At 48.9% G+C, this 16,774-nt stretch overlaps 6 protein-coding genes across 6 annotated transcripts; 2 read left to right on the plus strand and 4 right to left on the minus strand.

The window, feature by feature from the left end:
* Positions 1-948: 948 nt before the first annotated feature.
* sidJ (putative siderophore biosynthesis lipase/esterase) lies at positions 949-2,072 on the plus strand (the record flags this gene model as incomplete). The annotated part of the gene is made up of 2 exons (XM_056687102.1): positions 949-1,002; positions 1,074-2,072. 2 exons carry the CDS (start codon positions 949-951, stop codon positions 2,070-2,072), a joined length of 1,053 nt encoding a protein of 350 aa, XP_056542657.1.
* An 827-nt stretch (positions 2,073-2,899) lies between these two features.
* On the minus strand, positions 2,900-4,761 carry N7482_004978 (uncharacterized protein; the record flags this gene model as incomplete). The annotated part of the gene is made up of 3 exons (XM_056687103.1): positions 2,900-3,116; positions 3,237-4,511; positions 4,571-4,761. The coding sequence occupies 3 exons, from the start codon at positions 4,759-4,761 to the stop codon at positions 2,900-2,902; spliced, it is 1,683 nt and encodes a 560-aa protein (XP_056542658.1).
* Positions 4,762-6,642: 1,881 nt separating this feature from the next.
* Positions 6,643-8,601, minus strand: N7482_004979 (uncharacterized protein; the record flags this gene model as incomplete). The annotated part of the gene is made up of 5 exons (XM_056687104.1): positions 6,643-7,519; positions 7,579-7,662; positions 7,720-7,845; positions 7,901-8,025; positions 8,095-8,601. The coding sequence occupies 5 exons, from the start codon at positions 8,599-8,601 to the stop codon at positions 6,643-6,645; spliced, it is 1,719 nt and encodes a 572-aa protein (XP_056542659.1).
* A 2,063-nt stretch (positions 8,602-10,664) lies between these two features.
* Positions 10,665-12,947, minus strand: nimA (serine/threonine protein kinase nimA; the record flags this gene model as incomplete). The annotated part of the gene is made up of 4 exons (XM_056687105.1): positions 10,665-11,049; positions 11,097-12,730; positions 12,780-12,832; positions 12,896-12,947. The coding sequence occupies 4 exons, from the start codon at positions 12,945-12,947 to the stop codon at positions 10,665-10,667; spliced, it is 2,124 nt and encodes a 707-aa protein (XP_056542660.1).
* A 545-nt stretch (positions 12,948-13,492) lies between these two features.
* On the plus strand, positions 13,493-15,506 carry N7482_004981 (ankyrin repeat and BTB/POZ domain protein; the record flags this gene model as incomplete). The annotated part of the gene is made up of 3 exons (XM_056687106.1): positions 13,493-13,726; positions 13,819-13,904; positions 13,970-15,506. The coding sequence occupies 3 exons, from the start codon at positions 13,493-13,495 to the stop codon at positions 15,504-15,506; spliced, it is 1,857 nt and encodes a 618-aa protein (XP_056542661.1).
* A 712-nt stretch (positions 15,507-16,218) lies between these two features.
* Positions 16,219-16,650, minus strand: N7482_004982 (uncharacterized protein; the record flags this gene model as incomplete). The annotated part of the gene is made up of 2 exons (XM_056687107.1): positions 16,219-16,407; positions 16,537-16,650. 2 exons carry the CDS (start codon positions 16,648-16,650, stop codon positions 16,219-16,221), a joined length of 303 nt encoding a protein of 100 aa, XP_056542662.1.
* Between the last annotated feature and the right edge of the window lie 124 nt (positions 16,651-16,774).

Raw genomic sequence — 16,774 nt, forward strand, 5'->3', positions numbered from 1 at the left:
TCATATCTGGGATATGGAAACCAAGTGTGACTGCATCGCACCAATGCTGAAAAGCGGGAATAGGTGGGTGTCACCACCGGAAACTTTTACCAAGCGAGAGTAGAGCGAAGAGAGGAAAGGGGGCCATGCTCAATTTCGCTCACGTATCATACTCACAAGACACAAATTCTCCTTTTGTAGCGGCAATTTCCGCCCCGAAGCTGACTGCGTCCTTGTTCTGGACTTGCCCTTTCCTGAAATAGGACTTCGGACAGTGACACCATCTAATCAGATGCTCGAGCGCTGCATCCACAAATCTAATCAGATCCAGTCATTGTTTGGGATCCTCGCTAGCGTAGCGGCAGGGCGTGGAAGTTTTTGCGCCACCGGTGTATTGCTCACCGTGTCATGGATATTCGTACGAGGCCAAGGAGTGTAGATACGACGCTATATCCACCCTGGTAATCAATACAGCGTACCCGGTCCACTTGGTGCCATTCGGGTACCTCTGGTTCCATGGGACGTATGGTACGCTACCGAAAGTCATGGGAGCTGATTGATAATTTTAATCAGATAATCTTTTCCACATTCCGTTCATTCCACCGTAGTGGGGTAATTTAGATTTGAACGCGGAAAATGTTGCGTGGATAGGATGATGGTTCTCGGCGGTTCCGGTGAAGAAAAAACAAACCAAGCCGGATGAGTTGCTCTAGGCGGGTCTTCCTTTTCCGGGAATAACCGGACCGGAGGATGGCCTCCTGGTATCGCACATCAGCCAGCAAGAAAAACTGCAGGAAAGGACACCCTTGAAACCGATCTCGGAGTGACGCAAGATCTGATAACGAGCCTATTTCATAAGTAGCCACGTGCCACACGTGCTAGTGCCAGGCACGCTCTTTTTTGGCAACTTCGCAAACTTCCCATACAGCTCATTGATAGGCTTATTTTGGCCGTCTTGCCTTATACAACATGTACTCCAAATTCTGGCCTAAGGGTGGCCTCCCGGGTATTTTGCACCATTATGTACGTCTCAGTCTTTTCTCGAGCAATTGGTGAAGGCAACTTGAGAATTCACTAACGCGTGCGGTCTGTAGACCGAAACTCTTGTCACATTCGAATACGCGGGCAGCGCGCCTCGACAACCCCACAGCATCCTATTCGTTGGAGGTCTCGGAGATGGCCTTGCGACCACGTCCTATATGTCTGACCTCGTCCGTGCTCTACAACCAACAGAGTGGTCGCTTTTCACTCTGAATCTCACCTCATCCTACCAGTCATGGGGTCTCGGACATCTCGATCGAGATACAAATGAGATTGCCCAGTGTCTTAATTATATCAAAGACTATAAGACCTCAAAGTTCGGCACGGGCAAGATCGTTCTCATGGGTCATTCGACGGGGAGTCAGTGCGTGATGCACTACTTGTATCGGCCTAACCCTCACATGGATATTCCAGCGTTTGATCCAGATATTGAGTATGTCAAACGCATGCCACTTGATGGAGCAATCATGCAAGCGCCTGTGTCCGATCGGGAGGCAGTTCAATGGGTCCTAAGCGAAGGAATCGGCGGCAAAACGGGCAGCGAAATTCGCCCGGTGTACGAGAAGATGGTTACCCTGGCGAAGGAAACAGTCGAAAAGGGCGATCCCTATGATACTATGCTTCCTTTGTGGATGACGTCTCATATTTATCCAGCGAATACCGCAATCAGTTGCCGAAGAATCTTGAGTCTTATCAGTCCAGACAGCCCTCAATCGCCGGGTGAGGATGACTTGTTCAGCTCCGATCTTAGTGACGAACAGCTAAGAACTACATTTGGCATGATCAAACAGCAAGGGCTGTTGAAGCACAAATTGATGGTTCTGTATTCCGGTGCAGATCAAGCAGTTCCTGAATGGATCGACAAGGAGAAGCTGTTGTTGAGATGGAAGGAGGTCACAAATCACAATGGCAAATATGAGACTTGGGACCAACAGCACAGCGCCATCATTCCCGGGGCTTCCCATGCACTGAGCAACGATGACCAAGCCGAGCCCCGGAAGCTCCTTGTGGAGAAGGTTCTTGGATATTTGAAATCCGCAGAGAATGTATGAGCAGCACATTAAAAAACTTATAGAACTCCAATGCACCATGAAGATCTCTAAATTATGTATACAACTTGCCAATGAAACGATTGCTGTGCATCGCAACATAATGCTTCAGGTGCAGACAATAGCAACATAGATGACCTTAATTTGATTCCGATTTTCTGGTCTATGGGAAAGAAATTTATGAGTCATAAAATGTCTAATACCCGCAATAGAAGGGCCTTAGACGTCACGAGTAATATTGAAGTGGTAAAAAGATGTTATTCTGTATCTGAGGGAAGTTAGTGTTATAGGAGACACTTCGCGTGGACGTAAAGTAAGCAGCACATGGTAACAATCGCCTGGCTCAGAAAGAACAGTCTCGTCAAGTACCCGGACATCTCCTAGCCAAGGGAACAATTGACGGCGATGTTCAGGTTTGATAGTCTAGGCAAAAATATAGCTCATCAGTGGGCGAAGTTATCCGCCACGCAGGTACATCTATGTAGTGGATTCCCTTTGCTGGGTGGGTCTTTCCTGTCTGAGCCGCTGCCGCTTTTATCAGGGCGTCTAGAATCAGGCTAACAGAGTAAACTTTAGTCGACTTCATCAGCAGCTCAGTGTCATCATGGGATGTATCACTCTGCCCAATGGGCACGAATTGAGCACTTACACTATGCTTAGTCTATTCTTAAAAAGGCCTTTTTGCTCCCAAATGCTGTCAAATTATGAACTACCTTTTGATAGTCCTACTTATTCATGTCTTTAATTCTGGAAGGCTATGAGCGCGACTTAGTATGGCCCCAGTACCAGGTGGCTTCTCCTTAGGAGGCCACCGAGGCTGGATATATGTTTTAATTAACAGTATGTGGCGGCTCAGCTTGGGTGAAGTCGCCAGCTTTCTCTGCTTTCAGCGCCTTCAGCTGGCGGCGAATGATGTCCCGGTAGCCCCGCGCCGGACCCACATTTGATATGCGCGATGCATCACAACCAGTGACCTCATGAGGATCCACATTGTCCTTGACTAAAGCAAGGAGTAAAGCTGAAACATCTCTGGTGTAGACTTTCATGCTGTGTTTCAAATGGCAGATATCAGAGCTTCTGCAACTACATATGCAAATTTTGGAACAACCCACAGGATGTGATGATGAATCATTTTGTAGTTCAGCTGCTTAATCTAGAAGAGATTACTCATGTAAATTCTGCAAATGTTCCTCTATCCGTGACCATGCCTCCGGTAATAAGTTTGCCATAATCCAGAAGTTCCCATCGTGGTCTCTGCCCTGCATCCAGCAAACATTGAAACCACTCCAGCCTCGCTCAAGCCCTTCATTCCAGTATGTGACCATGGTCCCTAGGGGGTTTCTCCTTGTCTCTGCGCTCTCGCCCTGGTGCACAACTGCTGGACTGAAGTCGACAAGTTTGATCAATTCCGCTTTACTCACATTGTTGATCAGGATTGGCACGGCATTTGGCTCGCCGAATACCAGCCTTGGGGACTTGACCGCATCAATATCCCGGTACACACTCCTCAGAAAACATAGTGTCTGGTTTTCGCTGGATTGTTCTGCAAAATGGCGGCGATGACTGATAGCAATCGGCCCAATTGGGCCGTTCGCAGTCTGAGGAGATAAAAATGCGTACGTTGAGAGCACCATATTCTGTAGAAATACGCCGGTCGATGTGCATATCTCAGGGATTCGAGAACGGGTGTCTAGGAAGCTCATGATTGTCATGGGGCGGGATTTTGACGTGCTGGATGCAGCTGCTTGGCAAATCCACGCTATCAGTATATCGCTTTCGCTCACAAAGGGCACGTCGTGACTGCTCGGGCTGCTCTTTATGATTCCCTGTTGAACCTCGGCTTTCAGCTTATGTAGAACAGCTTGTGGTATAAACACAGCTCGCTGTTGCCGAGGATACCAGATCTTGTCCCACAGGCATCGTAAATAGAAAACAAGCAGACTAGCCCCCGTCATGCGATTCTTTTCGAGCTTGAATTCTTCGTCCCTGTCCTGCTTCTCCGACATTGTTGTTTGCAAGAGAACGTCGTCTCGTGCGCCAATTACCATAGGCACACTGTCTTCTCGGCCGGCCAATACCGACGTCCAGCCGGATAAGAGGGCCTTTCCCGCCGAGGCGTCCATCAAGACATGGGGCCACGACAGAGCGAGAAGCGTCGCATCATTGAAAGAGGTAACATGCAGCGATATCGGAGGCTCATTTTGCTGTACTGATTGAGCAAAAGATGGAAAATTTGCGCGGGCAATAAACGGCCGAAAATCATCAGAAACGAGATAAGTGGATGGCCCATCTGTCGCTTGTGGCAAACGACTAGCTACTGGGTGGTCTTGAATTCGCATATCATGGGTATCGTGAGTGAAAAACACATTCCGTTGCCCAGTCGTTGATGACTTCCGAAAGTGAACTTCTAATCTTCCATCGGCCTTGTCAATGTCAGTGGGGCTATTTTGCATCCTCACAAATTAGCCTTGCATGTTGGATATTCTACCTTAAATCTCAACCGCCCACCGAGTTTCTTCCAATCTCCAATCTCCAGCAGTCTTGACAGAGAATCGGCCAACATCTCGGCATCGAGGACATCATTGAATCGCATCATCCATATTACATGATTGCGGAAATCTTTGATGTCGTCTAGCTTGTGCAGGGGATAAACTTCCTCAGGGACATCAAGAGGCTGTTTCTTGAGCTTCATATTGACGGCGACAAATGTAGAGTGCTCATGACAACTCAACGGTCTCGGGGTCAAGGGCTGATTTTTGTATGATCTGGGAGCAGGATACAATGTGATTCGGCTCCAGGGGACAACCCTTTGGGCCCTTATCTATTTTTCAGATCAGAGCGGGTCGGCAATCCAGTCTCAAAAATAAGGTAAATTGGGATCTGCAAAATCTAAAGTTTAACCGCTCGGGCGGGGCTTCGGCTTGCCATAAAGATTCTGAATTCAATCCAGCAGCCAGATTTTGAGGATTCCGGGGTCTGGAAAAAAAGGTTCGGCCTTTCCTTCTGTTTTCATTCCCAAAAATATGGCAGGTTCAACTTACCGTCTGTTCCGGCTAGCTTGTGAACCATGTTCGTCCTAGTTATCTTTTGGGCGGAAGTCATTATTCTAGCAGAGAGAAGCTACCGAGCCGCAAATGATGGATTTAGCGCTGGAGTTATGCCTGACAAAATGCAGACATAAAAGCCGTTCAGCTTGTTGACCGGACTGAAATTGGGTCGAGATGCGGTATATAAGAGAGATTGTCGCCAAAGGATCTCTAGGGTGCATTAATACTATCAAGAAACAAATCACGAAATGGTAGAAACAAACAGGACCTAGATATTGATCACTGCTCAAAACGATAGTTAAAGGCCACCAATCCAGGGGAAATATGCAAGAAAATGTTGCACATGTAGAAGGCATGATAATTCTTCTGTGGAAATGTAGGTGTTTCGAAAATGAGCTTACATGAGATATTGAAAGAAGAGAAGCAAACATATCCAGGAGAAAGTAATAATCTCGGGCACATTGATTGCAGACAGCTCTCGCGGTCTCTAAGTTCGCTGTTCAGTAGTGTACTAAGCTTTGTCTTTGTATGGCAGTGCATGGATGATCATTAAATAGGTCATGCGGAGACCAGATGCCAAAGTGTCCCGGATTGACCGAACAATCTGACATTACTTCCGTCTCGCTTTCTCGATAATTTGACTCTATCCAAGGTGGATTATTGGATAACTTTAGAATCTTTCATATTAAGCTCTCCGATAATTTTAGCGTCCTGAATGTGTTTAAAAAGAGTATCGCTCTCTGCTCCACTTCTAACTAAAGAAAGTAGACCCTTTCAGTGTATTATTATCAGCTTCGAGAACCATATCCGAGACTCACTCAAAAGCAGAAGTAACCGAGACTTTTCATGAAGGTAGCTCTTTCTAAAGCCTGTTCCAGCACATTGATAAGCATGCCAAAGGTGTCTACTTAATCGATTATCCTTGGAGTAGGGTATCCGGGAAACTGCCTGATCGTCGCCTGTCGGATCAGAATCTATCAGTTGATTTAATTCATCACGTCAGACGAGCTGTATTTATCCATACTAATGAACTCGCATTATTATTATTATCCAGCTAGATCGACAGGCCTTCGGTTTCTATAGCGTAATGGAAATGGAAAGAGGATGTTGAGCGACCTTCATCGCTAATCGGCATCGGATCGCTCACCAAATCAAGCAGTAGTTTCAACATGGCAGGTTGACAGGCATTTGTGGAAGTTTCTCCGTCAATTGACCTGGGATAGCCTGAATTACCCGGGCATATTTGCTCAAGATGACGTTTTTGGATTGTACATAGCTTCTTCGACGGCAAGGGTCTGATCTAGGTGCATATATCCTCTGTCCATTTCCAGCAGGCGCAGCTTCTCAAGGCCAAGATTGAGTATAGACCTCAATTTTTCCTCCGCTCTCCTTGGTCTCTAGCCTGTGGAGCCCACGTACCAAACTATGAGTGAGCATGTATCGATTGAACATGGGTCTCAGCCCTTGTCAGGTTCTTACGTAGAAGGTTATTCGTTGGCAGTTCCGCCCTGTAATAGTGCTGCCCCTCACTTCACTGCCTGTTTATGAGCAAGCTTGATATCCAAACCGCTCCCAAAAGTACTCATTGAATGAGATACAGCGCTCCGACTTTTGACAAACTTGGGCCACGTATTTGTGAGGACGAGGTACTTGACTGCCTTCACTGCGTCATCAAAGATATTCGCACCAAGTCCGCAAGCAATAAAACCCTCAGGAATCTCACCCCAATACCGTACACAATCTTGGAGTGATGGCGTCACCCGAATTGTTTTCTCAGAGCCTTCAGACGACATGGCTGAGGGTAGCCGGGAAAAACTTGAGGTATCAAAAGGAGCGATAGGATTAATCTCCGGCTCATCACCATATATCATACGAGCGGGTCTCTCGAAGATACTCTCAAGTCTTGTGAAATCTTGAAAGCCGAGGTTGATAGGAAATTCAGCATGAGCACTTATGAACTCGGCATAAATGAATAATGCGCTGTTAAAACGCTCATGGAGTGTTTCCTGAATCTGATCTTTATCTTCGATGGCAATAGCCCTTTCAAAAGTCTTCTTCCATTGGGCGACGCTTGTAAGGAAGGCAATGTTCTCACCAGAGAAGTCGTGGAGTGCTGAAAATTGTTGTAGAGGAGTTGGGTCATGGTCTAGGGCGTACTCAAGAGCAGGCATAGCAAAGACGCTCTCAACGGAGAAATCAGTCTTAGCTGATCCTGCTATCGTAGACTTAACGGTGGCAGTGACAGATTTTAAAGACTTGAGATCGGCGCCATCAGACCTTGTCCTCGACTCCCACTCTGCAATCAAATCGAGAGTCTCTTGGCGAAGAGACTGGTGGCGGACGACCTCCCAGCAGGGAAGAAATACTGTAAAAATCTCTAGAAAAGTGATCGAAAGACAAATCCTACATCTTAATTAGAAGACTTGCTTCCGAAGGGCGCCGGTTGAAACCCCAGTACTCACCATTGCGGAGGTAGCCAGTATTTGTTAACTGTCGCCATGGAAGGAACATAGAGAGCTATAAGCCATAGTGGGGTAGCATGAAAGCTATGCGGACCATTAGCACAAAGGCTCTCACATCTACCCCTGGTTTCCCATTCTTACCTTGCAATGGCACAGCCAATGGTTTGAACTCGCCAGCCCTGGGTATCGTGTATCGCACGAGATTTCCAGAGGACAAAAGGGGCAACAATCCAGGACCAGAGGAACTGCCAAAATACCCCAGGCCACCTAATGAAGTGTAAGTTGGATAAGCTTCTGGTATCGGGTTTCTCGTTATTCTGACCATTCCCAGCCTCGGCCCATCTCGACTTTCTGTTCCATAGCGGTCCCGTGAAGTTCGGTGCCAGGAATTCCCCAAGAGCTATGCCATTTTCGGGATATGATGTACATCAGGACAGTAAGAAATATCTGGATTGCTAGTAAGATAACGAACATCAAGTACCCGTAAATCAGAAACTCAGCGCAATCATATCATACCTGAACGAGCATTGCAATTCCCACCGCGATAAGGCTCCTAGTGGTATAGTCAAGGCGTCGGAAGCGTCTGATCAAGCCGCCTTTGATCTTCGAACTGAAGTTAACGTTCCCAGAAGGCAGTCCGACATGACGGCTGCTATGGCGAGCATATTTCTTCTGCAGGTTGGCGACATGGATGAAGCGACTATTCGATGCATGAAACAACGCTATCCCACATGGTAAGAGGGTACCCATAACCCAAAACTCGGCATCTCCAGGTGCAAGTGTGCCAAGCAGAAGTTCCAGCTGAACGGATATCCAGTATAAATGAAGAAGAACGACGGCAGAGAGCGAAAGCCCAAGGCCTCGTATTCGGAGAGGGGTCGAGCTCCGGTGAATAACGAGATAGGCCATTCCCAGCGCAACGGCGACAGTCCAGATGCCGGCCCAGCATACCCACCATATGCTGACTGGATTAAGTGTGAGATTCGATTTGGTGTCGCCGTTGACCCCGATTTTCGAGCCCATTATTGCGACTTTCTTCTCTCTTGAATTCCCTTCCTTGCTTGTCTACCTTCGGTCAATGTAGAAGGGCACAATGGGTGACGGGGGGTTAGGTTTCGTGTCCTCCAGCGTCCAGGGGCCCTTGGGTTCCGAAGGGGACTCGTTCAAAAGAGAAACGGAGCTGCGGAGGTATGAGCAGGCCCGCGGGGCCAGAAATCGGCGCAATGACCACCTTAAGAGTAACTTGCAGCATTGTTGCGGGGCCGCCCGGTAAATCAGGCAATATTTGATAAGTAATTTCAACGAAGGACCGGTAAGCGCAGGTTCGAGAACCTGCATCCACGGCCTTTAGCGTCCAAATGTTACGTCGTGGCAATTATTAGCGAGCAATTGTGGTTTTGGTACATTGAAAATGTTATCGCCACGTCACGCTAGACGGAATCAGGCGTCACAATGCCTATTATCTTACTATATTTAGTTTAGACTCCCGTGTGATTAAGACTTCCCTCGTGCGACTGAGCATTCCGATCGGTGTTTCAAATCTATTAACTATGAGTTCTCCCAACCAATGGGCAAACTTTAGGTGGGGTTCGAGTTCTTCATTAGAAGTAGAGGTAACATTCCAGTGACACATCTTGAGCGCTCTCACCCAATCCACATGTTAGATAATCACTAGCTTTTTGACTACTGTATTAACAGATTATTTTCTATTTGCCTGTTGTGAGTAGGGATATTCCCATCGCTCTGCTTGCTTCTACCTTTTTGGCATTTATTCGTGTGCACTTACCCTGTCCTCTCTCTTAATAGGTAGATATCGTCGTCTTTCCCGATGCTCACGAGAACCGAATAGATGATTACATATGACTTTAGTCTCCGCGGTGCTCAAAGATGTTTTGAGCAGGAAGCAGCATTTTCATGATATTTTCGCAGCCGCAAGGGATGGAATCAAGAGGCCGATTGATCCTATGTTTGTTGCTTCGGCGGGCGCTAGACATCTCTATTTTGATTGGATCTGTTCGAGCAGAATAAAGTATAGAAAACAAACACGCACTATTGTCGGGTCTGGGGCATTTCACTCGTCTCTCCAGCTCCTCATTCATTAGCTTAGTCCCCACGGCTCTCTCTCTCCAATCGATCAATTATTTCAGCATTGAGATTCCACGTAGAGAAGCATAAGATGCGGCTTATGAATTCACAACTTATTCATCCAAACTTACGAGCTCAATATCTTTTGTCTGTACTCACAGAGAACGGATTTTTCGCATTCTGAGTCGCTCGAGCACTGGTGAACCAAGGAGGGTATCCGGGAAGATGGAGTCTCTTCCGTAAGCATGTTACTATGCCGACTGTGGCACACTCGTCTTGTTTTTAAGAAGCGCCAGGTTCCACTGGTGCGCAGGGTGTTTCTGTCTTTTGGAAACATTTCCCCAATGCTTGAAGGAGTGACAACTTCGACGGCAGTAATAAACGATCACAATCTTGTCAGTGTCTAATCCGCAACGTTTAACCATGCAAATAAACGAGCCGCTAAATGCTTGGGAGACTTTCTTGGTCGGGATATATCAAGCAGGCTTACCACAGGAAAAGGGGGATAGGAAATCTTAGGCAATTAAGATATGCGAAGTGGAAGTATCAGCATTCAGAATTTGAAGCAAAAACAGAAAACCATGACGGGCGTATGTCTGGTGAACGCCAATAAATGTACAAAGAACTCATCTTCCAAGGTGAATTAATGAAAAGGGCATTACGGCATCACAAAGGAAAAGGGTAAAAAAGAGTCGGGCAGTCAAGGCGGCGCGGAGTCATCGCCAAACACGAAGAGGCCTGTACGGCACATCACAACACAGCACAATAAAAACTCCTCGTCCTGCATGGGTCGCAAGGAGGCCCAAACCACATCATACCAAACCTAACTCCGTGAGGGAACAAAGAGGTATGCGCAAGAATCGAAAATCAAAAAGACGGTCGGTCAGTAGCAAAGAAGTCTTTTCCAACACATTGAAACCACAACGCCAATACACCATGATGTGAAAACTGCTTTAAAGGGGGATGCAAAGAGATTGACAAAGGGAAAGGGTCCTAAGAGATCACCGGAGGTTGCGGATAACTTTCTTTCCCCGGGCGAGGAAGGGACTGGGCATCTCGTCGCGTTCAGGGTCCCATATGGCGGGCGGATCCCGCTCAGAAGACCCAAGGCTAGAATTATGAGGAGTGGTTCGAGAGTCACTAGCGCACCGCTTGAATTCATCCACAGGACGGCCACCGGCTCTGGCTTGGGCGAGCTCCACCAGGGTGCGGCCACCCATGTTGCGTTGCATGACAGCCTTGAACATCTCTTCGCCGCCGGCACCACCAACCTTGGGAGGGGGTTGCTTAGAGGAGTTCTTGCGGGTCGGGGATGCATCCGCTGCAAGGTTGGCAGATGATGGGATCTTAGACAGACGTCGGTGGGGAGACTTTGCCCGGCCTTCGCTCATGTTGTTGCGGCCTTCGCATTGGGAAGAAGGGCCGCCAGACACTTGAGGAACTCGGGCTCCATTGGTAGGGAAAAGGGGGGCTGAGTGCTGAGCTTTTGCATGAGAGCTGCAGTGTTCTGTCGCAGAAGGGGTCGCGGAGGTGCCTTGAAGGGATCGGGCTTAACCTTAGGGCGAGTAGGCGATGGCAGGTCGGGTGTATCGTCCTCGTCGTCGGAGTATGCCAAAGTAGGCTCCCACTTGGCCTTTTGGCGCTCAGCTTCAGCAAAGATGTTGCGAGAAGTGCCTGTGGCAGAGGTGCGACGGGGCGAAAGGGAGAGGGAAGCAATGGAAATTGGAGATGGCTCGGCCATTTGCACATCCTGGGGCGACTCGACTACTGTCTTCGAGCGGCAGAAGGGAGTGCGAGTTTCTTTCCTTGGCTTCCTGGTGTTAGAGGTAGGAGACTCAAGCGACAGCTGGCTGATATCTGTGCTGGACGGGGTGTCGGAGTCGTCGGTCGTAACGCCAGAAGAACGTGATTCACGACCACTCGTTCGAGAGGATTCTTGCGAACTGGAATCAGAGCGGCGAAGGCTAGCGCGGAATAACTCATCGCGAGGGTTGCTGTGTCTCTTTTGCTTCTCTAATTCAATCGAAACGCGCTCTTGTACCTCCGACTCAAAGCGCTTGCGCAGTCGGTCCAACTCGCTTTGCACCTGACGATCGATCTCAAGTCGCGCCTTGACTTCCCATTCCCGGCGAACGGTGCTTTCGACGTCGGCCTTCATTTGCTGCTTTTCTTTCTCCATGTTGACCAATTTCTGCTCCATCTCGCGGACCTTCTGTACAGCAACTTCCTCTCGGCGGCGCAGGGTCTTGCCAAGATCCACAACCTCTTTTTCCTTGCGCATCAGACGAATGATAGGAAGGTTGATCAGAGCAGCCGTGTCCGGGCGGTTGTCCGGGTTGACGCGCAAGCAGCTACCAATGACGTTTTTCAGTTCAGGCGAGTAATAGTCCGGGAGGGGTGCGAATTTGCCCTCGCGGATCTTCTGCACCAGTTGGATATGGGTACGGGCATTGAAGGGGGGCTCCTTCGCACAAAGCTCGTACATGATACATCCGACCGCCCAAATGTCCGATCGGAGGGTGTACTTTTCAGCCGCGCAGATTTCAGGAGACATATAGAAGGGTGTGCCAACGTAGGTGGATGCAAAATCGTGGGATTGCATCTGCTTGGACAGACCGAAGTCACCCAGCTTCACAGTATTGTCGCTACCGAGGAAGATGTTCTCAGGTTTGAGGTCGCGGTGCAGGATAGTCACTTGTCCTTGCTTTCCCTTCAACCCAGATGTCTTCGGTGGTGCTCCCAGAATGTTTGATCCAACTTCCGCAGGATCCGCTGCATAGTGACACCGGTACAGGGCAGTCACCAGCTGTGACAGGATGCGCCAGACGAATTCCTCCTCAGCCAACTTGTTCGCCTTTTTGAGATTCTTGATAACCATGCTGAGGTCTCCGCCACCGCAATATTCCATGTACAGGTAGAGGTCTTGGCTTGCTTTGAGGTGTTCGCGGTGATAATAGGCAACGATGTTCGGGTGTCGAAGAGAGCTCAGGATATTGAACTCGGCCGTGAGCTGCTCGCGCTCCTTCTGGGACATCTTGATGTAATTGATCTCCTTCCGACATAGTATCTGCAACGAGTTAGGTATGCCCTGCACTAGCAACCTGGGAACAACTCACGAATCCGTCTGATTTTCGCTTGACTTTACGGATGATGCCGAAGGAGCCGCAACCTGACAGAAGGCAGTTGGTAAAAGTCACAAAAGAAGATCACATTCAAGGTCAGTCTAACTTACCAATCTTCTCCAAGATCTCATACTTGTCCGCCTCAGCCAAAGCAATCGCCATGGCTATAGATTGCTGTACAAGACAGTCGGGATTACAGGTGTCGAAGAGAGAACAGAGGTGAAATGAGGTGAGTAGAGAGCATGGAAGAGGATGGTTGAGGATGTCCCTGTCTTGTTAGTAAAGGACGAACTGAAGAGATGGTGGAGGGAAAAGTTGAAGACAGTATGGGGTTTAGAGGTTCGTCGATCCTCAGTGTTTGGGTGTCGCGGCGTTGCACAGCAACGGGGAGATTACGCTTGCCCCACAGCAGCAGGCGGTCGCGGCGACCAAAATAACGGTGATGACTACGCCCGATTGGCGAAATCTTTTTGCCAATGGCAGTCAACAGGGTTATATATTCGCCCCATGTTTTCAAATCATAGTCAAACTTAGCTGGTAGTCCTCTACTATGTGCTTCTTACCAGTGTACTGAGCAGCCTGCACTATCCCGTCTAACCCTAATCCCTGTCACCTGACCTTATCGATAAGGCCCTCGGGGATTTGGTCCCGCATCCCGTCAACTTCCCTCCCACTTCGAAGTGGCAAGCTGCGTCGGGGCATAGAAAATGGCGGAGAGGACAGTGCTACGCAAAGATCAGCTGGAACTCAGCTTGCACAATGAGAAAAAGCTAATTAAAGAAGGTACCATCAAGGATGACAACCCGTTGGACCTGAGTGAGCCGTTCCGTGAACTCTGCAGTGCCTGCCGGAGGGGCGATCTGAAAGTCTGCCAGGAGAAGATCACCGAGGGTGTCAATGTGAACGCTCGCGATTCATATGATTATACACCTTTGATTCTGGTGAGTTTCGGAGAAACTTTTTTTTTTAAGAAAACAAGTGCTCTGTCGGGCATACCCGAACATCTTCAGTAACCTAAATATCTTTGGGGTAGGCCAGTCTATGCGGGCATTATGAAGTTGCGCAGCTACTACTGGAATCTGGTGCGCTGTGCGAGCGAGATACGTTTCAAGGCGAAAGGTAACCCATGTGTCTGTGGAACGCCATTCTGGAACAAATAAAAGCTAATTCAAGAATAACTCCAGATGTTTATACAATGCCTTGAATGACCGCATACGGAATCTCCTCCTTGAATATGACTATTCCAAGTCGACAGACCCACTTCAGCCCCTTGCTGCACATATTGCTTCATTGCTCACTCGTCAAACCCCTGTGACCACTGATATCACCGTGACTGCCGCCGATCAAGATGTCTCTCTCCACAAATTTATATTGGCGGCCCGCTCTCCCTATTTCCGTGGAAAGCTAGCCGCTGCTCCAGAGACCACAACATGGAAGCTCCCTAGTACCACCCCGCCGGAGGCATTCAGTGCCGCAATCAGATATTTATACTTAGGAGAAGCTCCCCGTGAGCTGCGCAGCGGACCAGGGACCGGGTTCACGGAATCCGAGGTTTTCGCAGGCATTGATAAGATCTCGAAGTACCTAGAGATCCAAAGTCTCATGGACAACATACTGGACGGGGGGGATAGAAGGCGTGCCAGGCAGCGCAGAACTGTGGAGCTTGCCAAGGGCCGGGCTCAATTAGAAGAGTGGTTCCGAGAGAATGTCCTGGGCAACAAAGTGGTTGTTGAAACATCAAAGGCGAATAAAGTGACGTGGGATCACAACAATCCAGTCTTTGCGGATGTTCTCCTTCGAGCAGATGAATTGCCGGAGGAAGATGAGAATTCTGCAGACGAGATTCCCAAATCTACTTTGTTCCCCTGCCACCGGGCGATGCTTCTCCGTTCCGAATTTTTCCAGGCTATGTTCACGTCTTCTTTCCGTGAAGCACATGTTAAAGACCAGCTGCACATAATTGACGTGGACTGCTCGCCTGATGTTCTGGAGATCATACTGACCTTCTTGTATACCGAGCGCGCGGATTTCCCCTTGGAAATTGCCGTCGACGTTCTGTTCGCGGCTGATATGCTCTTCATCGAGAAGTTGAAGTCCAAAGCGGCCGTTGTTATCAGCACCCTGGGTAGTGGAGGGATGTCACAGGCGGAAGCAGCCAGGACTCGTGGTACCCAGGATGAAGATGACATCGACATCTACGCAATCATCCGGGCGGCCTGGTTAACTCGCGTCCAGCGTCTCGAAGAATTCGCCGCTCGGTTCCTCGCATATCGACTGGAAGCCCACATCGATTCACCCGAGTTCGCAGAGCTAATTCAAGAATCAGCGGCTCGAATTCAGGCGCGCCAGGAGACCGATTCAATCGAGTTACTGGATGATATTCGCTTCTACCTGAACGAGCGTTTCAGATTGCGATTCGACGATGCTGGTCTTGACGAACTGATGGATGAGCAAGCACCGCCGGCAAATGGCGATGGTACCGCACAGCCGGAGGAGATGGGAAAGATCACAGAAGGAGTCGAAGCAATGAACGTCTCTAAGCCAACGTCCGCGACCATCGCGTTGAATGGGAATGCTCAGCAACCGCAGGGGTATACCCGCGAGATCCGCACACTTGACGGTGCGCTCGTTGAGGATGAATTCGATGAGGACGCGATGAATTACGAGATTTTGCTAGAGAAGCTAGATGCTCTCTTGGAGAGCCTAAATCTGGACGCGTAAGCACATGTCCAGGAACAGCTGTCACCAACAGGAAGCTGCCAAAGCAGCATAGACTGCTTATATACGATCTTATGACCGTGATATACGAACTTTTGGTGGCATTAAAAGACACGTGGATGTCACATATACATATATCATTTAGACACACTGCAGGGGAAATCCAGAAATACATATTGTTTGCGCGATGCATAAACATACACTTGAGAAACACTAGCGTCTTTTCACTTGACAGTCGGGTGACCCGCACATTTCCCATGGAGAAACATGCGCAGCGAGAGTTACGCACGATGCGCTCAGTGAGACCCGGCATTTCTATCAACGCAAACACATTATGCCGGAAATGCAGCTCGGCAATCCAGTTGTATGCAAGCTCCGCAGGGCCTTTCTCTCTTCCAAGCCGCAGTGACCACAGACCAGTTTGAAAGTCTCTTTTCATGGTTTCACGGCTGTAGATATAGTGGCCGTGCCGTTTATGGATGTATGTCATAAGTGGGAGATCGAGCTCGTATTAGTAGCCCGGAAATCCTCCAGGGGCAATTGAGGCCCTGAAGACGCCCCAATGAGATCATGAAAAGTCCCAAAAAGTCTCACAGTACCCAATTGTGAGACGACGGGGGCCATATGATAATATTGAGGGCGAAAGGCCTCACTTGGTGTTTGACGGCGGTCATCATGACTGCTTGCTTCGGACGACAAGCAGTCGCGATTACAGTCACCGGCGTCCTTGGGGTGGCTCCTTATCATTTTCCAGTGTAGCCCTCTGTTTCTTTTCCTCCATCTTCGCATCCAAGTCCCGAATCTGGGCCTCGAGTATGCCTCTCCGGGCGTTCAGGTTGGAGCGCATTTTTTGAAGAGCTGCAAGTTGTTCAACGAAGGTGGATTCTTGGCGTTTCCGTGTGGTCTAGAAAGAAAGTTGAAAACCGAATGTTAAAATCCTTTGCACACTCTTTAAACACGAACTTGTAGCCATGCAGGTGGTGGAGATTCCCGCCGCTTGACAGGTTGCCGAAGAGCCGGTCCTTGAACTTACCTCCGCGATCTCCTCGTTTGTCTTCAACCCTGCTCCATACAGAGAGCTAGCAATGGTAATCGACGTCACAGCCGCTGTCAAGACCAGCCGGCGCACATGCTGAGGTGACGGCATCTTTCGATGCGATGTGAGTGGTTGCTTTAAATTCAGCTTGCTGCAACAAAGAAATCCCCGAGTTCACCGCCTACTCGGACGGGGTCTCGTATTGATCGCCACCTAGACGCGTCTTCCCCTCGCG

The sequence above is a fragment of the Penicillium canariense genome (assembly GCF_028826845.1).
Source record: "Penicillium canariense strain IBT 26290 chromosome Unknown utg000003l_segment0_segment0, whole genome shotgun sequence".
Taxonomy (NCBI): Eukaryota; Fungi; Ascomycota; class Eurotiomycetes; order Eurotiales; family Aspergillaceae; genus Penicillium; species Penicillium canariense.